The sequence below is a fragment of the Ursus americanus genome, chromosome X (assembly GCF_024610735.1).
Source record: "Ursus americanus isolate L20-20 chromosome X, mUrsAme1.1.p, whole genome shotgun sequence".
Lineage (NCBI taxonomy): Eukaryota > Metazoa > Chordata > Mammalia > Carnivora > Ursidae > Ursus > Ursus americanus.
Genome location: NC_142164.1, coordinates 30,247,996 through 30,269,559, shown reverse-complemented (window position 1 = coordinate 30,269,559; position 21,564 = coordinate 30,247,996). Strand labels below are relative to the sequence as shown.

Here is a 21,564-nt window from a genome sequence, read left to right as displayed (position 1 = left end):
TTTGGAGCAAAACAGATACAAGTTTGGATGCCTTGGGGTGGGAAAAAGGAACAGTTTGACTTAACTCGTGTCCCCTCTTCCTCAAGGTGGCACAGCCAGTGCCAAGAGAGACCTTCTCCCCCATGATTTCTTTGGTGGAAAAAGGCGAGAGCCTGTGAGTGGGCACTTGGCTTCCCCAGCAGTACAGGACCCGCCAAAGAGGCCCACTTCTCTCTCGCCCCGCCAGAGTCCCGGCTCATGAGCCGCATGACTGGGGGCGGGAAGAGGCGGGGAGTGCTGCAGGTAGGACTCCTAGAGGGGGCATTAAAAAGACAGGGATCCTATTAGCTGCATTGCAGGCTCCATCCAGAAGCCCGCCAACAAGGCACTAGGGACACTTAGCTCATGGATTCCCCCCCTCCAAGCCCCATCTCGCCCACAGGCACTCTTCGTGCTCTGTGCGTCTAAACCACACACTCCTTTATCCTGTAGTCGCCTCCTTGTGTGTTCTCCTGATGGTTGGCGAGAGCAAGCTTTCGCAGACGACCATAAAGCCATCCAGAATCTGTGGGCCACTAAGGGATCACAGACTTGAAAACTTTAGCGCCACCCTTGAGAGAGCAAAAGGGAGCTGTTTGCACCGGGCCTGGTGCATTGCATGATGGAGAGAAGGCCTACAAGCTCAAGAAATCTGCCACAAAGGGGAGCAAGAAGTGTGAAGCAAGGATATCCATAGGAAGTCTGTGAAAGCCACAGACTCCCTAGCAGGGCAGAGGGAAGGTATTTCTCTCCCGAAGTCAGTCAGTAAAGGTGGTTGGAGATGACTGCTACTTCAGATGCAAGACTTCAGAGAACAGGAAAAACGAAGGAAGCATGACACCACCAAAGGACCACAGTTGTCTTCCAGTAACCGATGCCAAAGACCAGGAGCTCTGCAATTTACCTCATCAAGAATTCAAAACAGCTGTGTTAAGGAAGCTTAATGGGCTGCAATAAAACAGAAAGACAAGTCATGAAATCAGCAAATACGAGAACAAAACAAGAAGTTAAGCATAGAAAATTTTAAGGAAACACAAATTCTGGCACCGAAGAATACAATGAGTGAAGTGAAAAAAATGCAACAGAGAGCATTACCAGCAGAATGGATCAAGCAGAAGAACTAATCCGTGAATTAGAAACCAGGACCTTTGATGGGGCACCTGGATGGCTCAGTCAGTTAAGCAGCCGACTCGTGGTTTAGGCCCGTGTCATGATCTCAGGGTCCTTAGGGCAGGCTCCGTGCTCAGTGGGGAGTCTGCTTGAGATTCTCCCACCTTCTCCCTCTACCCTCCCCCCCCCCAAATAAATTAATCTTTTTTTAAAAAAATAGAAGAAGCCAGGACCTTTAAAATTATCTCATCAGCAGAGAACATCAAAATTATCTCATTAGAGGAGAACAAAGGACAAAAAAATGTGAAAGAGTGAAGAAGCCTATGTGGGCGATCTTCAGGACAGCATCAAAAGAAACAATCTGTGAATTTCTTAGTCTGAGAAGGAGACAGAAAGCTTTTATTTCAAGAAATAATGGCTGAGAACATCCCAAATCTAGGGAGAGATTTGGACACCCATGTTCACGAGGCTCATAGATCCCCAAAAAACTCAACATAAAGAGAGCTGCTCCAAAGACACATTATAGTAAATCTATCAAAAGACAAAGAATCCTAAGTGTCAATAAGTGTCAAAGGACAAAGAATCCTAAGAGAAAATAAGTTTGTAACTTACAAGGGAACCCGCTCGAGGTTTTCAGTGGATTTCTCAGCAGAACCTTGTAGGAGAGGAGAGATCGGGATGATCTATTCAGAGCACTGAAAGAATAAAACTGCCCGTCAAGAGCACTCTTTCCAGCAAAGTTGTCCTTCAGAAATGAAGGACAGATAAAGATGTTCCCAGGCAAACAAAAACTGAAGGAGTTCATCGCCACTAGACCTGCCTTGCAAGAAATGCTGAAAGGAGTTCTTCAAGCTGAAATGAAAAGATGCTAATTAGCAACACGAAAACATATGAAATGGATCCATATGAATGTATAAAGATGTGCACATATACACAATAGAATGTAATTCAGCCACGAGAAAAGGGAAATCCCGCCAGTTTAGGCAATATGAATGGACCCTGAGGGTGCTCTGCTAAGTGGAATGAGTCAGAGAGAGAAAGACAAACACTGTATGATCTCACGTTCATGTAGCATCTAAAAAGTTGAATTCACAGAAGCAGAGAATGGAATGGTAGTTGCCAGGGGCTGGGGAGGGTGGGGAAAACCGGAAGATGTTGGTCAAAGGGTAGAAACTTTCAGTTCTAAGATGAATAAATTGTGGAGCTCTAATGCACAGCACAGTGATTATAGTTAACAATACTGTATTATCTACTTGCAAGTTGCTGAGAGAGTAGATCTTAAATATTCTCATCTCCCCCCCAGATGGTAATTATGTGTGGTGTTAACACTGCTGTGGTCATCGTTTCACAATAGACATGTATCAGATCAACACACACACCTTAAACTTACATAGTGTTATATATCAATTGTGTCAATAGAACTGGCGGGGAGGTCTGGAGTGGGGCCGGAGCACGAAACAAAAAGGGAATCAGTGGTCTTGAAGGGCTTCAGGATCCAGCAGGTGTAATTCAAGAATCTGCCCAAAAGCTTCCCTTTCCGAAAACAGTATTGCTGGCTACTACTGTAAAAACTACTCACGTAGTACAGCGGTTGAGCTAGGTTTAAAAATTGATCGGCAATGAATATTGCAAAGAAACCTTCCACTATCTCTCGTAATGGTCAGGCTACTTCCTTTAAGGCAGTTGAATGAGCAACATGGGGGCAAAATGAAACCATCTTGTGGGAGTCCCATCACTCTGGCTTGGTCTATGAGAACACGGCCATGTTTTGCTTTGTTTTTGTTTTTTAACTCCAGAATTTCTACAGTTAACTATATGGCTTTCATTTTACATCGAAGGCTCAGTGTTCGATTGCCTCATATAATAGCACCCATGTGGGAGAACCTCTTTCTTTCTTTCTTTCTTTCTTTTTTTTTTAAGATTTTATTTATTTATTTGTCAGAGAGAGACAGAGAGAGAGAGAGAGAGAGAGAGCACGAGTGGGGGGAGGGGCAGAGGGAGAAGCAGGCTCCATACTAAGCAAAGAGCCTGACGTGGAACTTGATCCCAGGACCCTGAGATCATGACCTGAGCCGAAGGCAGACGCTCAACTGACTGAGCCACCCTGCGGTCCCAGGAGAACCTCTTTCTAAAACGAGTCTTCCTAAGCATGATGTCATGACTAAAATGTAGATTCATTTTACTTATATTTTAAATGAACACTTTCTGTTTGATACTGAAATATTTTTTTAACAATCCATGTGTTTAAAATCAGCATACTCTAGTTTCTCCTTTCAGTAGGTATGTGGTTTTTATGGAAAAATCTTACTTACCAAAAGAAGGCCCCGGTTAAGGTTTTTTTTCTACGTCTCTGGTCTGCCCGTGAAATTACAGCCAAAATAAATATTGAAATTGTACACCTGTAATTCCAAATAAAGTAATATGAGAACTCTAAATACACTAATACATTTTTAGGTGTATTTTTCAGATAAATGAGGTTAAATTATCTCCTCTTTTTAATTAGAGAAATCTGCAGTAAGAGTTTTGTGTCCACCGAAAATGGTTAAAAATATTAAATTATTTCCCTAGAATTTGTTTCCACAAGTCCAAAGACCCTACAGTTAAGCAAAGATCAAGAATTATTCCTCTCCATTATCAATCCTTAAGCTTTAGATATATAAGACTGGACAAAATAGCAACTAAAATAGAATATAAATATTGCTGTGAGTTTTGGACACCAGCTTGAGGCAGCTAGCCTGAACGCCAAATAGTGTGATATGTTTCAGTAAGTGTAAATAGTGCTTAAAAACATTTTTTAAAAATTTGAGTACAGTTGGCACACAACGTTAAACTAGTTTCAGGTGTACAACGTAGTGATTCAACTTCTCTGTACGTCATACTCCGCTCACCACGAGTGCAGCTCCCATCTGTCACCGTACGACGCTATTGCAGTACGAGTGACTCCATTCCCTGTGCTGTGCCTTCTATTCCCGTGACTTTTTCATCCCATAACTGGAAGCCTGTCTCTCCCATGCCCCTTCACCCATTTTGCCCATCCCCCATGTAAATATTTATTTCATAATCCCTTCGAGGTTTTTTAGAGTTTACCCTTCATAGAAATCAAGGGGCCCCTCTCCAAGTAGGAAAAAATGTTTAGCATTTTAAACAAAACATCATGTTAAATTTAGGAGTTTACATATTTATTTATAGCTGCCATCTATTTTTAAACTTGGAAAATCCTACTGGCTTAAACTAGCAAAGCTTATTCCAAAGTGGTGGCAGTAGTAAAATCCTCAGGGCTCCGCCCACCCTTGACTTTAGTCGTTCTGATGATCCAGAACACCTTCTGTTGGTGATTAGCAGATTAAACTATGCTAGTTATACCAATGCGGACTACTAACTGAAAACACAAGTTAAAAACTTAATCCGTTAACCTGTTATCTGGTCTGAGAACTTCAGGATCTAGGTAAGAGCTGGATATTTACTGGGTAGATAAAAGTACAGTTGAGTGCAGAACTGAAGGGGGGAAAGAAAGTTTTATTAACACTTAAAGACAGGCAGACTTCACAAAAAGAGTTAAGCAATTCTACAACACTTTGTTTTCTACTGTGAAGTGTCCTTTGATATTGAAGACAAAAGGGAAGGAGAGTTAGAATGTGCTTTGAATCTTTGACATCTCAGTTGCAAACGTTTTGCTTTCTCAAACTCCTATGCCATTTCCCTTGAAGTCATTATGAAGCACTTCTTTTAATCAAGATGAAATGAAATATTACCTGCTCACGAATTGGAGACAGATGTTCTCCTGCTTAGAGTTTTTAAGGAAGAAAAACTAGTTCGTCCCATTGGGTGGTTGCCTAAGCAAGCGAAGGCTCCGGCCGCTTCCCCCACCTCCGGGGCGAACCCCAGAACACCAGCAATGGCCTCTTTCTAGATCCTTTTTTTCCTGTTTCAGGCGCTGGACTAGAAGGGAAAGGGGAAGGAGATGTGCAGTTCTCCCTGCCACCCGCACCCCTACTTCTCTCAGTCAGCCGAAGCTCTTGCTCTTCCAACCAGAGAGACCTTCGGGATTATCCTTCTCTGCCTTTTACCTAAGTTACCTCTAAGCGCTGATGCTTGCTGGCTGTTCGTTACTCTCACCCCCACGGATATAAAATAAAAATCAGGTCTGAATGTCCCTATTTGTGTTTTATCTGAGAGCCCCCAAATATTCTAGATCTCCTGCTTTGGAGGTTAGACTTTATGTACCTTTCCCTCTTCCCGAGGGCAGGCACAACTTCTCCCCTCCACCCCCCACCCCCGGGGGAAGACAAGCGTCAAGTCTCTGCATTCTTCTACCCCCACTTGGCATCCAAGGTTCAACAAAGCTTCCATCCTAGAGGGTTCCCCCAACAACCCAGAAACAGGAATTTCCTTTCCCATAGAGTCTGTTCTTTTCATTCCTTATAGGGTAATGTTGCTCCCTTTCTCAAGTCTTTGTACCCAGGATCTGATAGCTTAAGTTCTGCAGGCTTTTTATTTCCTGATTCCTTGCTAATCACAGCCTTTCCCCTCTTTTGCCCTCCTCCGGGACTTTTAACCTCTTATCCTTCTTCTGACCAGCCGTCTTATTTTATCAGGGGTTGGACTGCTTCCCCATCCTCCAAACTCCTCCCCACTTTTTTTCCTGGGATCGCTTGTGCTCAGGGTAATGGTCTGTCCTAGTTTGCATCTTGCTTTCCGTGGGACAGCAGTCGGGAATCGAGGAGCTGTAGCTATAAAGGGCAAGGGCAAGGAATCCAGGTCGTATACCAGAAAGATCGATAGCTGACTCTCGAATACCACCTTTTATAATGCTACACAGGGCTATGTGAGGTCCCTGAAATACATGCCTCCCTCTGTTGGGGTATATACACTGGCCAGTTCTAATTCAGCAACTTGCTTCATCTGAAAATCTTTGCAGCATTTTAAAGACTCTCACAACCGGAAGGGTCCTCATATCACTGGATAGTTTGGTGGGTGCTAATAACTTAAGCAAACAAGGGGATAAAGTCTCCTCCAGGTAGAGCTATGTCATCAGGCATAGGAATCAAGATAACACCTCTTAGCAAGAATAGTGGACTCTGAGGCTAGCAATCCTTAACAGTAGTCTTTACGCCAGATGAAGCAGACAACACACGCCCAAGTGGGTGTTGACCTGTCAGTTTCTGAGAAGAAAAAAACAACATAATTTGCCCTCCTTCTACTTAAAATTTATACTGGGAGACTCTCTCCCATGATGCTTTAGTCTCATCTGATCTCAGGCATAGGAGTGTGCCTCTTTTTGTCCTCCCCTAAATCCCAGCATTCTAGAAGAATCCTAGATTTGGGAATCACTTAATAAATCTCAGAGCAGACAGGAATTTCTTCCCTGGTCACGGACCTAGCGGCCAGAGGCCTTCAGGGCCTGATGCTTTTCTCTGGTCGAGGACTATATCGCTTTGCTCAAGTTTGGGCTCCCTCTTCCTTACTGCCTGGCCCTTGACTTCACAGAGGTGATCAACTGGGACATTTTCTCCTCCATTTCAAAATGTTCTCCTAATGCACTACTCAGAGTGGCCAGTCTGAGACCTGTTTGTTACTGGTCCACAACAAGATAAGGAGTATTATCCTGAATGTAAATCAGCTATGGCCCTGATCATGTTTAGTTCAGCAGACATCCCCCCCCCCCCGCAGACTTCGTCGAAGAAGGAAATGATGTATTGATTTACATCTGGTGCGGGTTCCTTATCCTGCTGCGGTCCAGCGCTTTGGATAGAGTGCTCCTAGAAGTCCATGACAGACCATCGTAGGCGTGCTTATCTTCAGAATCGAAGTGTGTCATGCCCTATCTTCAGTGTCTTTTATTACCTAATTTCTTTGAACAAATATGGCCCTAAAGTCCATTGAGTCAAAGTAAATCTCATTTTCATTTCTGCCTCTCCTTCCTTCCCAGAAATCCACTGACTGCTCCCCATGGGTTTCTCCGTTCTTTTTTTTTTTTTTTTTAAGATTTTATTTATTTGACAGAGAGAGACAGCCAGCGAGAGGAAACACAAGCAGGGGGAGTGGGAGAGGAAGAAGCAGGCTCCCAGCGGAGCAGGGAGCCCGACGCGGGGCTCGATCCCAGGACGCTGGGATCATGACCTGAGCTGAAGGCAGCCACTTAATGACTGAGCCACCCAGGCGCCCCTCTCCATTCTTGATAAAGGACGTAACCCCATCTTCCCTCACCCGAATTCCGTCTCTCCCTCCCTCTCTCTCTCTCTCTCTCTCAGAAGCGAGGTGCTTACTTGATAACTTATGCTCCGTCAAGCATCCTACCAGACGGCCTATGTCTAGTTAGCTTTCATTGAGACAAGAGGAGTTGGCAAAATCCAAGCCCTGATACATGACCTTTTTTTTTTTTAACTGGAATTCTGAGAAATCTCCTAAATATGAAGTATGACTCTCTTAAATCTTCCCTCTTTTTTTTCCCCAACCTCTAAGCTCGGGAAGCTTTCCAGCGCTTTAGCTGTGAGAAGATCATGCTTTCTAAGCATCACTATTCTAGAGGTTGTAGAACGGTTTTTATTTGCTTGTGACCACTTTTCACTGACGAGCAGATTCTTGTATAAGGAGGCTGGATTTTCCATAACTCTTCAATTACAGCCCGCGTACGGAAGGGTAGGTAAAGGCGGCCATGACAGGGGTCGTTTGGACATGTTCCCCTGTCCAGAATGTGTAGGGCCGCCACGTTGCCTGCCTTCTCTACCTAGACTCTCGCTTGATGGGAACCGTTTGGTCCACAGTCCCATGGCAGCTGTTCTCAGCTTGAGCCACTTGCTACTTCCCAGGGGTCCAGCTGTCGCCTCCCTTACTATACCAGCTGGCAACAATTGTCCTATCTTGGAACAGCCCATTTATTTATTGATAGCTGTGGTCGTTAATAATTCATTCAACACTCCTTATACGCTGGGTTCTGGTCTAAACACTTTGCGTTTCCTTTAATTCTCATAAAGTAGCTGTTATCTCTGTTTTACAGCCGATGAAACTTTTTACAGTTCTAGAGAAAAGAGCAGGTCTCAAATCACACAATTAGTGATAGACCTGAAGCCACCGACCTCCGAAAGCTCTGACTGTCCCAGGGTCTGTCCCTTTTCTCCAAGGATGCTTCGGCCCTGCCGTAGGTTTTCTCTTTCTGCCTCTCTTACAAGTCCTAGGCTAGGCTTCCTCCAAAGACCCACTTCCTTTTCCAGTTCTACAGTGAAATTAGGAACTAGAAATGGTTACAAAAGTTCATTCTCTGGTTACTTGAAAAGTACCTGCCCTCCTTGGTTAGGTGACAAACCAGAAACATACAGGATCGAAGTGTTAGATGACACCAGGGAAACATTGACTGTACTTGCCATTGGAAATCAGGCAGAGCCCAAGAAGGAGACTTACTTGTTAGTAACTTGAGCTCTCTTTTTGGGGGAAGAGACTGGGAAAAGGTGCAGTAGATGGAAATCATTTGTAAAATTCTTTAGACTGAAAAGTGCACTTAGGACTTCGATCGGCACAAAAATGTCTGCGTTTGTTTTTAAGGGTAACCAGTCCCTGTAAGGCTGTCATTTACAAAATGCTTTTTTAAAAATAAATTCCTTTCACTGCTTTCTATTCATACAGAATTATTCCCTAATGGATGTTCAGCCTTCAAGAAAATTACTCCCAATATAGATGAAGAAGGAGCAATGAAAGAAGATGCTGGAATGATGGATGTCCATTATAGTGAAGTAAGATTCCAGGACCTGCAATGCCAGTTATATAAATTTAACTTCTTAAAATTTATACTAAAAAATTATTACAGCTAACTTAATTTGGAGGGTAACTAAGGACAGATGAACTGTAAGCATGAAAACTGCCCGGGGCAGAGATGTCCCTATTTGGAATATGGAGCCCTGTCTCTGGAACGGTTCCTATTGTCTGGTTTTAGAGAGGCGGTATTTATCATCTTCAAATTACCATCCCAGTAACCAGATCAGGGTCAACATACTTTGGAAAAATCTCCATAAAAAATATAGCTAACCGTGTAACAGCTACACAGAGTATGCATAAGAGTCTTCTTAAAAATGGAAAATTTCTGCTGTGAACCTCATATGAATCCCAAACGGCTTCGGTTGTCAGTCAACAAATATTTATTGACTTGTGAGCAAGGCTCTGGACCTGGTGATGCAGGCGCTATAAAATAATTAGCGAGGGCTAAACCCTGACCTCCAGTGTCTACCTGGACAGCCGATACACCTACACGGAATGGGGGAAAAAAAAAACAAGACCATGCCATTTGACTAATATACACAGTGTGTTCCATGTAAAGTCAAAGGTGAGAGAGATGCCTTTGAGCTGAGGTGGAAAAGCGAGCTATGATTAGAGAGGGGTGAAGAAAGGCAACACCAGGAAGGCAGTCTAACAGGAGGACACTAGCAGGGACGAAAGCTACGAGGTGGGACAGTGTAAGGCATTGGGCCAGTGGAATGGATCCTTTTGGCTAAACCCAGTTGGGTTCACACAGAGAAGAGAAATCATTGAGGTCAGATTTTTGAGAAACTTGAAATGTTTGGGCTTTATTCAGCAGAATATTGACTTGCTCTCGAAGGTTTGGGGAGAGAACAATGGCAGGATGAAAGCAAGAAAGAGGAGAGGGTGATTTGGCGGTGACGTGGGAGACATACGCTGCCCAGGAGTCCAGACACGAGGCAGTCAGGGCTGCAACCCACCTGCTGACAGAGTCACGAAACACTACGAAGAAAGGAGGACGGTCTGCTGTCTGTGGGAGGGGAAGAGTCAGAGGCAGCTCTGAGCTTTTGGGCTTGGTTATTCCAGAAAAGACACAGGTGGATGATTTTCCTGGGAAGATGACGAATTCCGTTTTGATGGGTGTTGAATTTGAAGTAGGAATGTATTGAGATGGAAATAACCGTCAGGCCATTAGAAGTTTGGAACCGAATCTGAGGAGAGAGATCAGGGTTAGAAGGCCACATCTGGAAATCATCTGTGAGAACCAAAGCAGAGTGAGGATGGGAGATAACAGAGCCAGTGAAAACCAGAGAACCAGAGACAGAACCACAGAGAAGTTTGCAAAGAATGGGAAGATGAAAAAAAGAACAAAAACTGAAATGTAAGGGGTTGGAGTCCTGTAGAAATACATTCTCTTAGAGTTGTATGAAGAAGTATAAGCAATCAGGTGGAAGTGACAGAGGCATACTGCATTATACTTTGTGAAATTTTTATATATATATATATTTTTTTAAGATTTTATTTATTTATTTGACAGAGAGAGAGAGACAGCCAGCGAGAGAGGGAACACAAGCAGGGGCAGTAGGAGAGGAAGAAGCAGGCTCCCAGCGGAGGAGCCTGATGTGGGGCTCAATCCCAGAATGCCGGGATCACGCCCTGAGCTGAAGGCAGACGCCTAACCGCTGTGCCACCCAGGCGCCCCTGTGAATTTTTTTTAAATATAAGACAATCTCAAGTCAGCTGTAATTAATTTAGCTAAAGTGACATGCATAGAGGCTTTAGCTATTTCTATATGGGTCCCTCCTCTCAGCAGTAACATAAAGACAGTACCATCCTGGTGACTTCAAAATAAATGTGAAAGCTCTTTGTAACTCACGAAGTACTAGAAAAATGTCAGGCTCGATGGCTCATCTACTTGACAGTGACGTTACCTTTTACCCCAGAACCTAGAAGAGTAGATATTTACAGCATGTTTGCTAAGTCAGTTATAACGGAACCTGAAGAAACTTGAATTTTAATTCCAGCTCAATTCTTGACTGTGAAGCCTTGGGTAAGTTAATTCACATTTTTTGGCCTTACTCAGACTTAAATGATTTTCCAGAGCCTTCCAGTTGTTATGGGCTGACAGTGGAAGGATTCAGGGGAGTTCGTGGAAGATAAATGGTTGAGCACAACTGAAGTTCCATTCTTGTCTTCCAAATAGCGGCTTTAACCTGTTCATAGAAGTAGCCTTGAGCCTGACGCTAATACTTTCAAGGAGAACAGTAACATTTCTTATTAGTCAAGAACTATAATCTGTTTTCTATGTAAGCACATTTGTTGGAACTCTTGTGTGTTCTACAGTAATAATTCATATATTTTATTTGATGTATACAGATAGAATCATGTTCAAAAAGAGCCTTTGTATGTTTCTGCTTATGGAAGAAGGCTTCCTCCTCTTGCCCCAGCCAAAGGAAAAATAACTGAGACTGATTTATGAGCTTGACTGACATGAAAAGTACAAAGGGTTGTCTCTTTAGTGCCTGTATTTAAATATGTGAATTAAACCAATAATAATGAAATTTAATTTGTTTCAAAAACTGCATTTCTGAGCTTTGATTTGCAATAGTTTTTAAAGACGTAATGAACACATTCCTAAGTGAACAGCTTGATGAATTTTGACAGTTGTACACATCCGTGTAACTTCCCACCAGAAACAAGGAAGAGAACACATCCGTTCTCGCAGAAAGTTCTCTTGTGCCCATCTCCAGTCAGTCTCCCCTCCCCACCACCTGATTTCTATCACCATAGATTAGTTTTGCCTGTATTAGTGTCATAAAAATGGAAGCGTTCATTCCATTCAGTACATACACTTCTGTGTCTGGCTGCTTTTGCTTAACCTAATGTTTTTGAGATACAGCCATGTTGTTGAGTATATCAAAAGTTTGTTCTTTTTCATTACTAAGTAATATTCCATTATAGTGATAACTAATTTTTTTTTAACCCATTCTCCTGCTGATGAATTTTGGATTATTTCCAGTTCGGGGCTGTTGTGAATAAGGCTGCTCTAAACATTCTTATCTGTGTCATTTTGTGGACATCTGCTTTCATTATTCTTGGGTAAATACCTGGGAGTAAAATTGCTGGATCCTAGGGAAGTTGTGTATTTAATCTTATAAGAAATTGCCAAAGAGTTTTTCAAAGTGGTTGGACCATTTTATACTTCCACCAGGAGTGGATGAGAGTTTCAGTTGCTCCACATCCTCACCAACATCTGATGTGGCTAATCTTTTTTTTTATTTTTGCCATTCTATTAGGCGTGAATTGGTATCTCATTGTGTTTTTATTTTATTTTTTTGATGTAAAGTTCGATGATTCGTTAGTTGCGTATAACACCCAGTGCACCATGCAATGTGTGCCCTCCTTACTACCCATCACCAGTCTATCCCATTCCCCCACCCCCGTCCCCTCTGAAGCCCTTGTTTCCCAGAGTCCATAGTCTCTCATGCTTTGTTCCCCCTCTGTTTACCCCCTCTTCTTCCCTTTCTTCTCCTACCGATCTTCCTACTTCTTATGTTCAATTTATACTTCACTTTTTTTTTAAAGATTTTATTTATTTATTTGACAGAGATAGAGACAGCCAGCGAGAGAGGGAACACAAGCAGGGGGAGTGGGAGAGAAAGAAGCAGGCTCATAGCGGAAGAGCCTGATGTGGGGCTCGATCCCGTAACGCCGGGATCATGCCCTGAGCCGAAGGCAGAGGCTTAACCGCTGTGCCACCCAGGCACCCCTATACTTCACTTTTTTTTTTTTAAATAGTCTCCACACTGGGCGTGGAGCCCAACACAGAGCTTGAACTCACAACCCTGAGATTAAGACCTGAGCTGAGGTCAAGAGTCGGACCCTTAACCTCCGGAGCCACCCAGGCCCCCCATTATTTATATTTTCCTGATAACTAATGATGTTGAGCCCTTTTTTATGTGCTTCTTTGCCTTTCATATATCTTCTTTTGTGAAATGGGTGTTCAAGTCTTTTGCCCAGTTTTAGAAATGGCATTTTTTGGTTGATTTGTAGGCATTTTTGATATATTCTGGATAGAAGTTCTTTGTCAGATATATGTGCTGCAGATTGATCTTTGATTTGTTTATTCATTTCTTAATTGAGTCTTCTATTGAGCCAAAAGTTTTGGTTTTGGTGAAGTGCAATTTACCATCTTTAGTGGTTGGTTCTTTTTGTGTCTGGTCCGAGAAATTTTTGCTTACCTCGGGATTGTAAAGGTATAGTCTTACATTTTTTTTAAGATTTTATTTTTAAGTAATCTCTACAGCAAACGTGGGGTTCAAACTCACGACCCCGAGACCAAGAGTCACACGCTCCTCTGACCGAGCCCACCAGGCACCCCCTTACCTTTTTTCTATAAACTTTGTTTATAAATTTTATATTTAGGTCTATAATCGAAAGTTCATTTTTGCGCATGGAATTAGATAGAGGTCAAGGTTGAAGGCAGCTATGTAGATGGTTCACACCGTATGGGGGAAAATGAAACGTTCCTTTCGCCTGATTGAATTACTTGGTGCTTTGGTCAAATTTCCGTTCTTTACATGTGTACAGCCTATTTCTGGACTCTGTTCTATGGCACTGATTTATTTGTCCATCTTGATATGACTATTACACCATCTTGATTACTCTAACTTTCTAAGTCTTGAAATCAGATAGTGTTAGCCCTCTGGCTTTTTTTTTTTTTCCCCCAAGTCATTTTGGCTCTTCTACATCCTTTGAATTTCCATATAAAATTCAGAATCCTCTTTTCTAATTTCCTCAAAATAGCCTGCTGGGAGTTTTCTGGGGATTTTATTAAGTTTATATATCAGTACATGGAGAGTGGCAAGCTTAACAATATTGACTCTTTCAATGAACATTTATTTTGGTCATCTTTCATTTTCCCCAGCGGTATTTGCTGATTTTTCAGGGCAAAAGACTTTGGCTGGATTTATTGCTAGATAATTGATGTTTTGCTGCCACTGTAAATAGTATTGCTTGATTTCTTTCTCAATTTGTTGTTGCTAATATATATCAACAGAGTTGATTCTTGTTTGTTGATCTTAGGATCTGCAACCTTGCTCAATACACGTGTTCGTTTTCGTAGTCTCTGTATTCCTTAGGCTTTTCTACATACACAATCGTGTCATCTGCACAGATAGGCGGTTTTACATTTGCCAATCTATCTGCCTTTTCTCTCTTTTTGTTGCCTTGTTGCACTGGCTAGAACCTTCTGCATCATGTCAAATTTAAGTAGCGAGAGCAGACATTTTGACTCCTTCTCAAACTTACAAGAAGAGCGTTCAGCCTGGGGCGTCTGGGTGGCTCAGTCGTTAAGCGTCTGCCTTTGGCTCATGTCATGATCCTTAGGGTCCTGAGATCGAGCCCCACATCAGGCTCCCTGCTCAGCAGGAAGCCTGCTTCTCCCTCTCCCTCTGCCCCTGCTTGTGTTTCCTCTCTCGCCATGTCTTTCTCTCTGTCCGATAAATAAATAAAATCTTTAAAAAAAAAAAAAGAAGAAGAAGAGTGTTCAGCCTATAGGTTTCTTGTAGATGCCCTTTATCAGATTGAGGACGATCCCTTCTAGTTCTTGTTTGCTGAGAGTTCTCTTTTAATATCATGAAGGGATGTTGAGTTTTTTCAGATGCTTTTTCTGCCTCTATTGCTGGAGGTACCATTTTTCTCTTGGATCCTGCTTGCTTCTATATATTACAGTGAATTTTTTTTCCCTATTATAAACCAGCTTTACATTTCTGAGACTCCCTAGTTTGTAACAGATTTTTAATTCCCCCAAAGTCCTTCCTTCCCACTGTTGCTAGAAATTTTAATTTGGCTAGTAATTGTTAATATACGGTTCTTCAAGTAGCAATATTTAATGAACATCGACTTGGCATTGGCACTATACTAATAACTAAAGAAGCCAGTATAAATAAGAGACTGTTACGACTCAAGAGTCGCAGCCTATTTGGAAAGTTAGCTACATAGATAATGGGCAAGTAGAGTGATAGATACCCACCCAGTGAATTCTCGGAGCAGGATAAAAGGTATCTAGTGTCTTGCTGGTCTGTATTGTTTAGAAGGATCCGAGAAGAGGTGATACCTAAGCCATCTGAAAGGGGTTAACCAAGTGAGGGGGAGTAAAGGGCAGAGGGCATGGCATGAACAAAGGCACAAAGTTAGGGCAACACCGTGGTGTCGCAGGCGAACTACTAGTAGCTCATTATTGTTGGAGCATAAAGTACAAGGCTGGGCATGGGGAATGGTGAGATTATAGAAGCATCGGCCGGACTATTGCAAGCCTCCTGTGCCAAATGAAAGGACCTGTCCTTTGCTCTGTGAACGAAGGGGTGGCCATCATGAGATTTTTAAGAAGGGGAGAGGGATGTGGTCTGGGTTTGCCTCGGAATCAGAAGCCCACGGCAGATAGATTTATAAGTGCCCAGGCTGGAGGCAGGAAGGTCAATTAGAAAAAAAGAACGAAGTCTTAAACCTTAGCAGTGAGAGTAGAAGTGGAGAGGAAAGGTCTGATTTGAGAAATATTTAAGAAGTCAAACAGGCAGAAGTTGGCGATGGGCTGACGAGAGGATGAGTGGAGAGAGAGTACATAGGTTTTCCAGGGCTGCCGTAACAAAGGACACACACGTATTGTCTCACAACTCTAGCATCTAGAAGTCTGAAATTAAGGTGGACCATGCTCCCCTCTGACACTCTGGGGACAATCTTTCCTCGCCACTTCCTAGCTGGTCTCTGGTGTTCCTTGACTTCGAGCTGCGTTACTCCAGACTCTGCCACTGTAGTCACGTGGCGTCCTCCCTGAGCCTCCGTCTTCTTGTGAAGATGCCAGCCATATTGGATTAAGGGCCCACCCTACTCCAGTATGATTTTGCTGTAATTAATTATATCTGCACTGACCCTATTTCCAAATAAGGTCACATTCTGAGGTAACTGGGGGTTAGAACTTCAACATCCCTTTTTGAGGGACACACTTGAGCCCGTCCCAGGGGCTGAGTCAAAACTACTCTTGAGTTTTCTAAGGAAGGGTTCATAGGGTGTTGCCCCTGGCTGAGTAGGAAAAACACAAGTGAAAGAACCAGTTTAGGGAGAAGTTGAGTTCAAAATTGCCTAAAGGGCATACAGGAAGAGCCGTTCTAGCGTTCAGTTCTGTAAATCTCAACAGCATCTCTTCGAGATAGAAACAAGCTGTTAAGGCCCATGGCTCGCAGCGGCCATGGGCTTCATCTTCTCATTGTTGAGAATGTGAGATGGTGGGTCAGAAAATAATTTGTCACAGCTGTTATTGTTCTGGCAAGGTCAGAGATCTCTATCTTGAGCTATTATCCTCTCATTCTCCCCAGTTTTAGGGCCAACAGTCAGGAAGGAAGCATTCGTTACCAAAATTGCTTCATTTTCATAAACCTCCATATCGCTAACACAAGAGCTTGAAAGTTGTCAAATCTTCTTGAGACTCTGTTATATGACGTATAAATATAACTTAAGTATAAAAAAGAAACAATGAACATTCATAGGCTTAGTGGGATTCGCCCCATCAGACATTCGTTTGGAACAAACAATGCATCCCCTTTTAAAGATACTCCTTCTTAATGGGTGACATTTGTAAGTACAGTTAACGTCTTCATTGTGTGAGTAAGCAAAATAAATAGGTACACTTCGCTATTGTCAGGGATTACTTTCATATTTTTAAGAAGGGTTTCCATTTCAAATATTCGAAGTATTTGATTTAGAAAATAGAGTTATCTAAACCCTACTCCTTCAGTGCACTTTCTGTTTGTTCTCTGTGACCTTGAACTGGTTCAGAATTTATTTGCCCAGAACCCTCAAACCATCTCTAATTCCTGATTGCCTTTTGCTCTTAATGCAGGAAGTGTTGCTGGAGTTGCTGGAACAATGTGTGGATGGCTTATGGAAAGCAGAACGTTACGAAGTAATTTCTGAGATTTCCAAGTTGATCATTCCAATTTATGAGAAACGTCGTGAATTTGAGGTAGGTAGTTTAAACCTTTGTATCATTGGCCTCAACTATGTTTTATTTGGGTCTTGGAAAAAAAATAGGTAGTTATGTCACTCTCCCTCTACTATGTGTCCTCTGAAATTTAGAAGGTTCGTTGTATTATGGCATTTGGATTTTATTCTAGAATATAGATACTTAACTGTGTTGTTTTGACACATTTGTCCAATTTGAAAGTTCCCGTCCTTCAAACTGCTGGGAAATCCTAAAATGAGAATCCTACCTTATACATTCCTATAAAATTTCCAAATGAAATGAAGGGTAAAACATCCAAAATAGAAGTTTACATTTCGATTATGTAAGTGGTTCTTAAAACCTTTTCATCTAGCAATCCCTCCCTTTCCCCTCAGGGCATAAAAAATTCAGTGTTGTCTTCGCCAAACCTTTGCTCCAAAAAGCTACTGAATTTCCATGTCTGCATAGGCCTCGCCTGTTCTTTGCAATTCAATGGGGAGACAAAAGGTGCTGGCAGCTGACAATGGGGGAGGTAATTAAGACACTAGTAATAGTCCTACCAAGAGGAGTTTTTCCAATTTAGTCTGCCAGCCAAAGCTGTTGATAAAGGGGAATTAATAAAGACTAGTAGTATAATGAACCTGTTGCCGCCCACAGTGAATAGGAATGTTTTATATCCAAGTCTCTGAGTCTGTCATCATTTCTACCCCTACTGTGCTGGGTAGGGGTGATTTAGGATTCAAGCCCCCCCCTTTTTTTAAAGCAAAGCTCTTTATTCTTAAGTATAGCAAGTACGTGTTCATTGTTGAAGAAGTTTCCAGAAGGGAAACACATTTAATACCACCTGCATAGTGTTCTAATCTCTGCTTCAGACTGGCTCTGATCCAACTCACTTTTTCTTCCCAGGTTCTAGGCCTTTTTCTCTTTGCCATAATTTTGGTGTCTATGGGATTATGGAAGACCATAATGGAGTTCAAGTGATTCTATTAGTAAGCAAGAGTTGAATAATTAAACCTAGGTCATAGAGGTGGCAAAGGATAGCCCATGAGACAAGAAAACAAATGGCAGGGGCGCCTGGGTGGCTTAGTTGGTGAAGCGTCTGCCTTTAGCTCAGGTCATGATCTCAGGGTCCTGGGATCGAGCCCCACGTCGGGCTGTCTGCTTGGTGTCTGCTTCTCCCTCCTTCCCTCCCTCTCTCTCTCTCAAATAAAGAAATAAAATCTTTAAAAAAGAAAAGAAATGGCATTGCTCCTTTTATCAAAGCATTACATCCTAAGAACCTTTGTAAAATGCCCATAGTACCACTGTCTTACTAGCTCAAAGATCGAGCTGTTAGAAACCCAGGGAGCATTTTGCCACTCAATCAACTAATAAGGAAGAAAGAAAAATATATCTTCTCTACACGTGAAAGGAAATGATATTTTCTACAGGGACCCCACTCCTGTTTCCCTGGAGGCTTGTAAAGGTCTGTGCAGATCCCCGGCGTTCGACACGAGATGTAGTCATTGTTTCTAGGACACCGATGTATAATTTTTCACTGTATCTTTATGGGATGGGCTGAAAAGTGTCACAAATAACAGCCGTAAAGATAAGGAAGATTTCCCTCCAATTGAGCTCAACTGTTTCTGTGCTCCCCTTTTTTTTTTATTGAGGTGAAATTCACAGAACATACATTAACCATTTTAAAGCGCACAATTCAGGATCATTTAGTACATTCGTGATATTCCAAACCGACCACCTCTCTCTAGTTTCAAAACATTCTCATCACCCCAGAAAAACACTTCCTACCCACTAAGTAATCACTCTCTGCCCCACCCGCCAGTCCCTGGTAACCATTAATCTGCTTTCTGTCTCTATGGATCTGCCTGTCCTGGACGTGTCATAAAAAGGGATTAATAAAGACGTGACCTTTTGTGTCTGGCTTCTTTCACTTAGCATCGTATTTAGAGGTTCATCTAAGTTGTAGCATGGATCAGAACTTCATTCCTTTTTATGGCTGAATGATTCTCCATCGCATGGATATGCCGCAATTCGTTTATCCATTTATCCACTGGCAGACAGTTGGGTTGGTTTCCCCTTTTGACTGTTATAAATAGTTGCGGTCATAGACATTCGTGTGTAAGTTTCTGTGTGGCCATATGTTTTCATTGATCTTGGGTATATACCTAGGAATGGAACTGCTGGGTCATAGGATAATTCTTTGTTTAACTTTTTGAGTAACCACCAAACTGCTTTCCCTTTTACCTTCCCCCCGGCAATGTGTACGTTCCACATTCTGAACATCGTTTGTTGTTTTGGGTTTTGCATGAAAGCCGTCTTAGTGGGTGTGAAGTGTTATCACAGTGTGGTATTTGATTTGTATTTCCTTATGACCAATGATTTTGAACATCTTTTTATGTGCTTGTTAGCCATTTGCATGTCTTCTTTGGAGAAATGTCTATTCAAGACCTTGGCCCATTTTTAAATTGGGTTGTTGGTCTTTTTGTTGTTGAGTTGTGTGAGAGTTCTTTTTTTGTTAAGATTTTTTTTTACGATTTTATTTAGAGAACATGCGCGCGCGGGTGGGGGGAGGGGCAGAGGGAGAGAGAGATTCTCAGGGAGACTCCCCACTAAGCACGGACCCCAACAAGGGGCTCGATCCCATTGACCCTGAGATCATGACCTGAGCCGAAATCAAGAGTTGGGCGCCCAACCGACTGAGCCACCCAGGTGCCCCTGAGAGTTCTTTATATTTTCTGATAGTAAATCTTTATCAGATCTGTAATTGGCAAATATTTTCTCCCATTCTATAGGTTGTCTTTTCACATTCTTAATAATGTTCTTTGCACAACGTGCTCCCTTTTTCTGGGTGTGCAGATGAGTATGTTCTTTGCAAACTTCTGTAAGCTTGGGTAAAAGCAGTCCTCTCTGAGGTGTATACTCTTATTTTTATATCTGCATTTTTTTAAGATTTTTTATTTATTTTACAGAGAGCACAAGTGCCAGGGAGGGGCAGAGGGAGAGGGAGAAACAGACTCCCCTCTGAGCAGGGAACCCAGTACAGGGCTGGATCCCAGGACCCCGAGATAGCATGACCTGAGCCGAAGGCAAATGCTTAACTGAACCACCCAGGTGCCCCTGCATTTTTTTTTTTTGTTTGTTTGGCTTCCTCTCTTGGTGGTCTGCTACATTCCTGGGGCTGCCATCTATGCCTCAGACTGGAAGGATCCAGATCTGTCTGGCTTCCCGTTGCTAAATCACTCCACCCTGCTTCGTCATCCAAAAATGGGAGAGGGAAATTGCCCCCAGCTTCTGCTCTTTCTCTGAGCTCGACTCTATCTGCATTTATTTTTATCTCCAGAAGTTTTTGCACAAGTTTTTAATTCCCATCTCTGCCATAAGGGCTCAAGCAAAGCATTTGGCTTCTCTTTCAGTTAAACTAATTCAGACATAGAGAAAATAGTCAATGGTACAATATGTTTAAAGTAGACATTACCATTGAGATGTGCATGAAATGAACAGGATATTTAGAAATACATAGATATACATATATATCAGTTCTACCCTTAGACTTTGTTTTTAAGATTTTATTTATTTATTTGAGAGAGAAAGAGAGCACAAAGACAGAGGAGAGGCACAGGGCGAGGGAGAAGCAGACCCCCTGCAGAGCACGGAGCCCCATGCAGGACTCGATCCCAGGACTCCAGGATCATGACCTGAGCCGAAGGCAGCCGCTTAACCATCTGAGCCACCCAGGCGCCCCCCTACCCTGAGACTTAACCTGGTTGAGGAATTTTGCCTAATTGTGACAAAGGGGCAGGGACCCCAACAAAACCATTTTGAAAAGGAAATAGCATTGCTTCCCCGACCCCCCCACCCCCACCCCGCTGATTTGTATATTCTCCTTTTTCAGAAACTTACTCAAGTTTATAGAACTCTTCATGGAGCTTACACAAAAGTTCTAGAGGTTATGCATACAAAAAAAAGACTTTTAGGGACTTTCTTCAGAGTTGCCTTTTATGGCCAAGTAAGTATACTTCCGTTCATAAAGTTGTTTTTCTTTTGAAACATTCACCTTTGAATTGTGAGATTGCTATAGCCCTGGGTGTTGGCTCTTGGACTCTGTCTAGATAGAGGGTGGGTCACAGCAGCCGGAAGCCTCTGTAAGTGTAAAGGTCACTTTGGTTTCCTTCTCTAAATCCATTAGGTCAGAGTCCCACATAGATTTGAATTTTTCCCTCAGTTTCATTTTCTGTTGAACTTCTTAAAATATATATTAAATGTCTACCACTGCAAGCTTTCAAAGAAATAGGTAAGTATGACAGGGAGTGAGAAAAACCCTAGTGCGGAGAACTTCAGGCCAATTATACGTCCCTGTGATGGCAAATTTGAAAATTCTCACTTATTTGAAGTTAGAAGAGTGAATACACGCCACGTGGCGTTTGGTACGATTTAAAATGTATTTCAAATATATTCTTCCTCGTTATTTGGTACACTTCGTTTAAGTGCTATGCTTGCTCCCACTATTTATAAGTGATTGTGTGTTTCCCTTTACAATAGTCTTTCTTTGAAGAAGAAGATGGGAAGGAGTACATCTATAAAGAGCCAAAGCTCACCGGCCTCTCAGAGATTTCTCTGAGACTCGTGAAACTTTACGGTGAAAAATTTGGCACAGAGAATGTGAAAATAATTCAGGATTCTGACAAGGTAACCTGTACCCTGCATTTCGA

General features: G+C 42.4%; 1 protein-coding gene across 2 annotated transcripts in view; it reads left to right on the top strand.

Annotated features, from left to right (window-relative positions):
* Positions 1-21,564, top strand: part of DOCK11 (dedicator of cytokinesis 11) — a 183,821-nt gene that overhangs the window by 145,749 nt on the left and 16,508 nt on the right. For both annotated transcript variants that reach the window (XM_087859834.1, XM_087859833.1), the window contains 4 exons: positions 8,749-8,855; positions 16,754-16,876; positions 20,748-20,861; positions 21,395-21,541. In XM_087859834.1, coding sequence (XP_087715960.1) covers positions 8,749-8,855; positions 16,754-16,876; positions 20,748-20,861; positions 21,395-21,541 — 491 coding nt within the window. The remainder of the gene's footprint in view (positions 1-8,748; positions 8,856-16,753; positions 16,877-20,747; positions 20,862-21,394; positions 21,542-21,564) is intronic.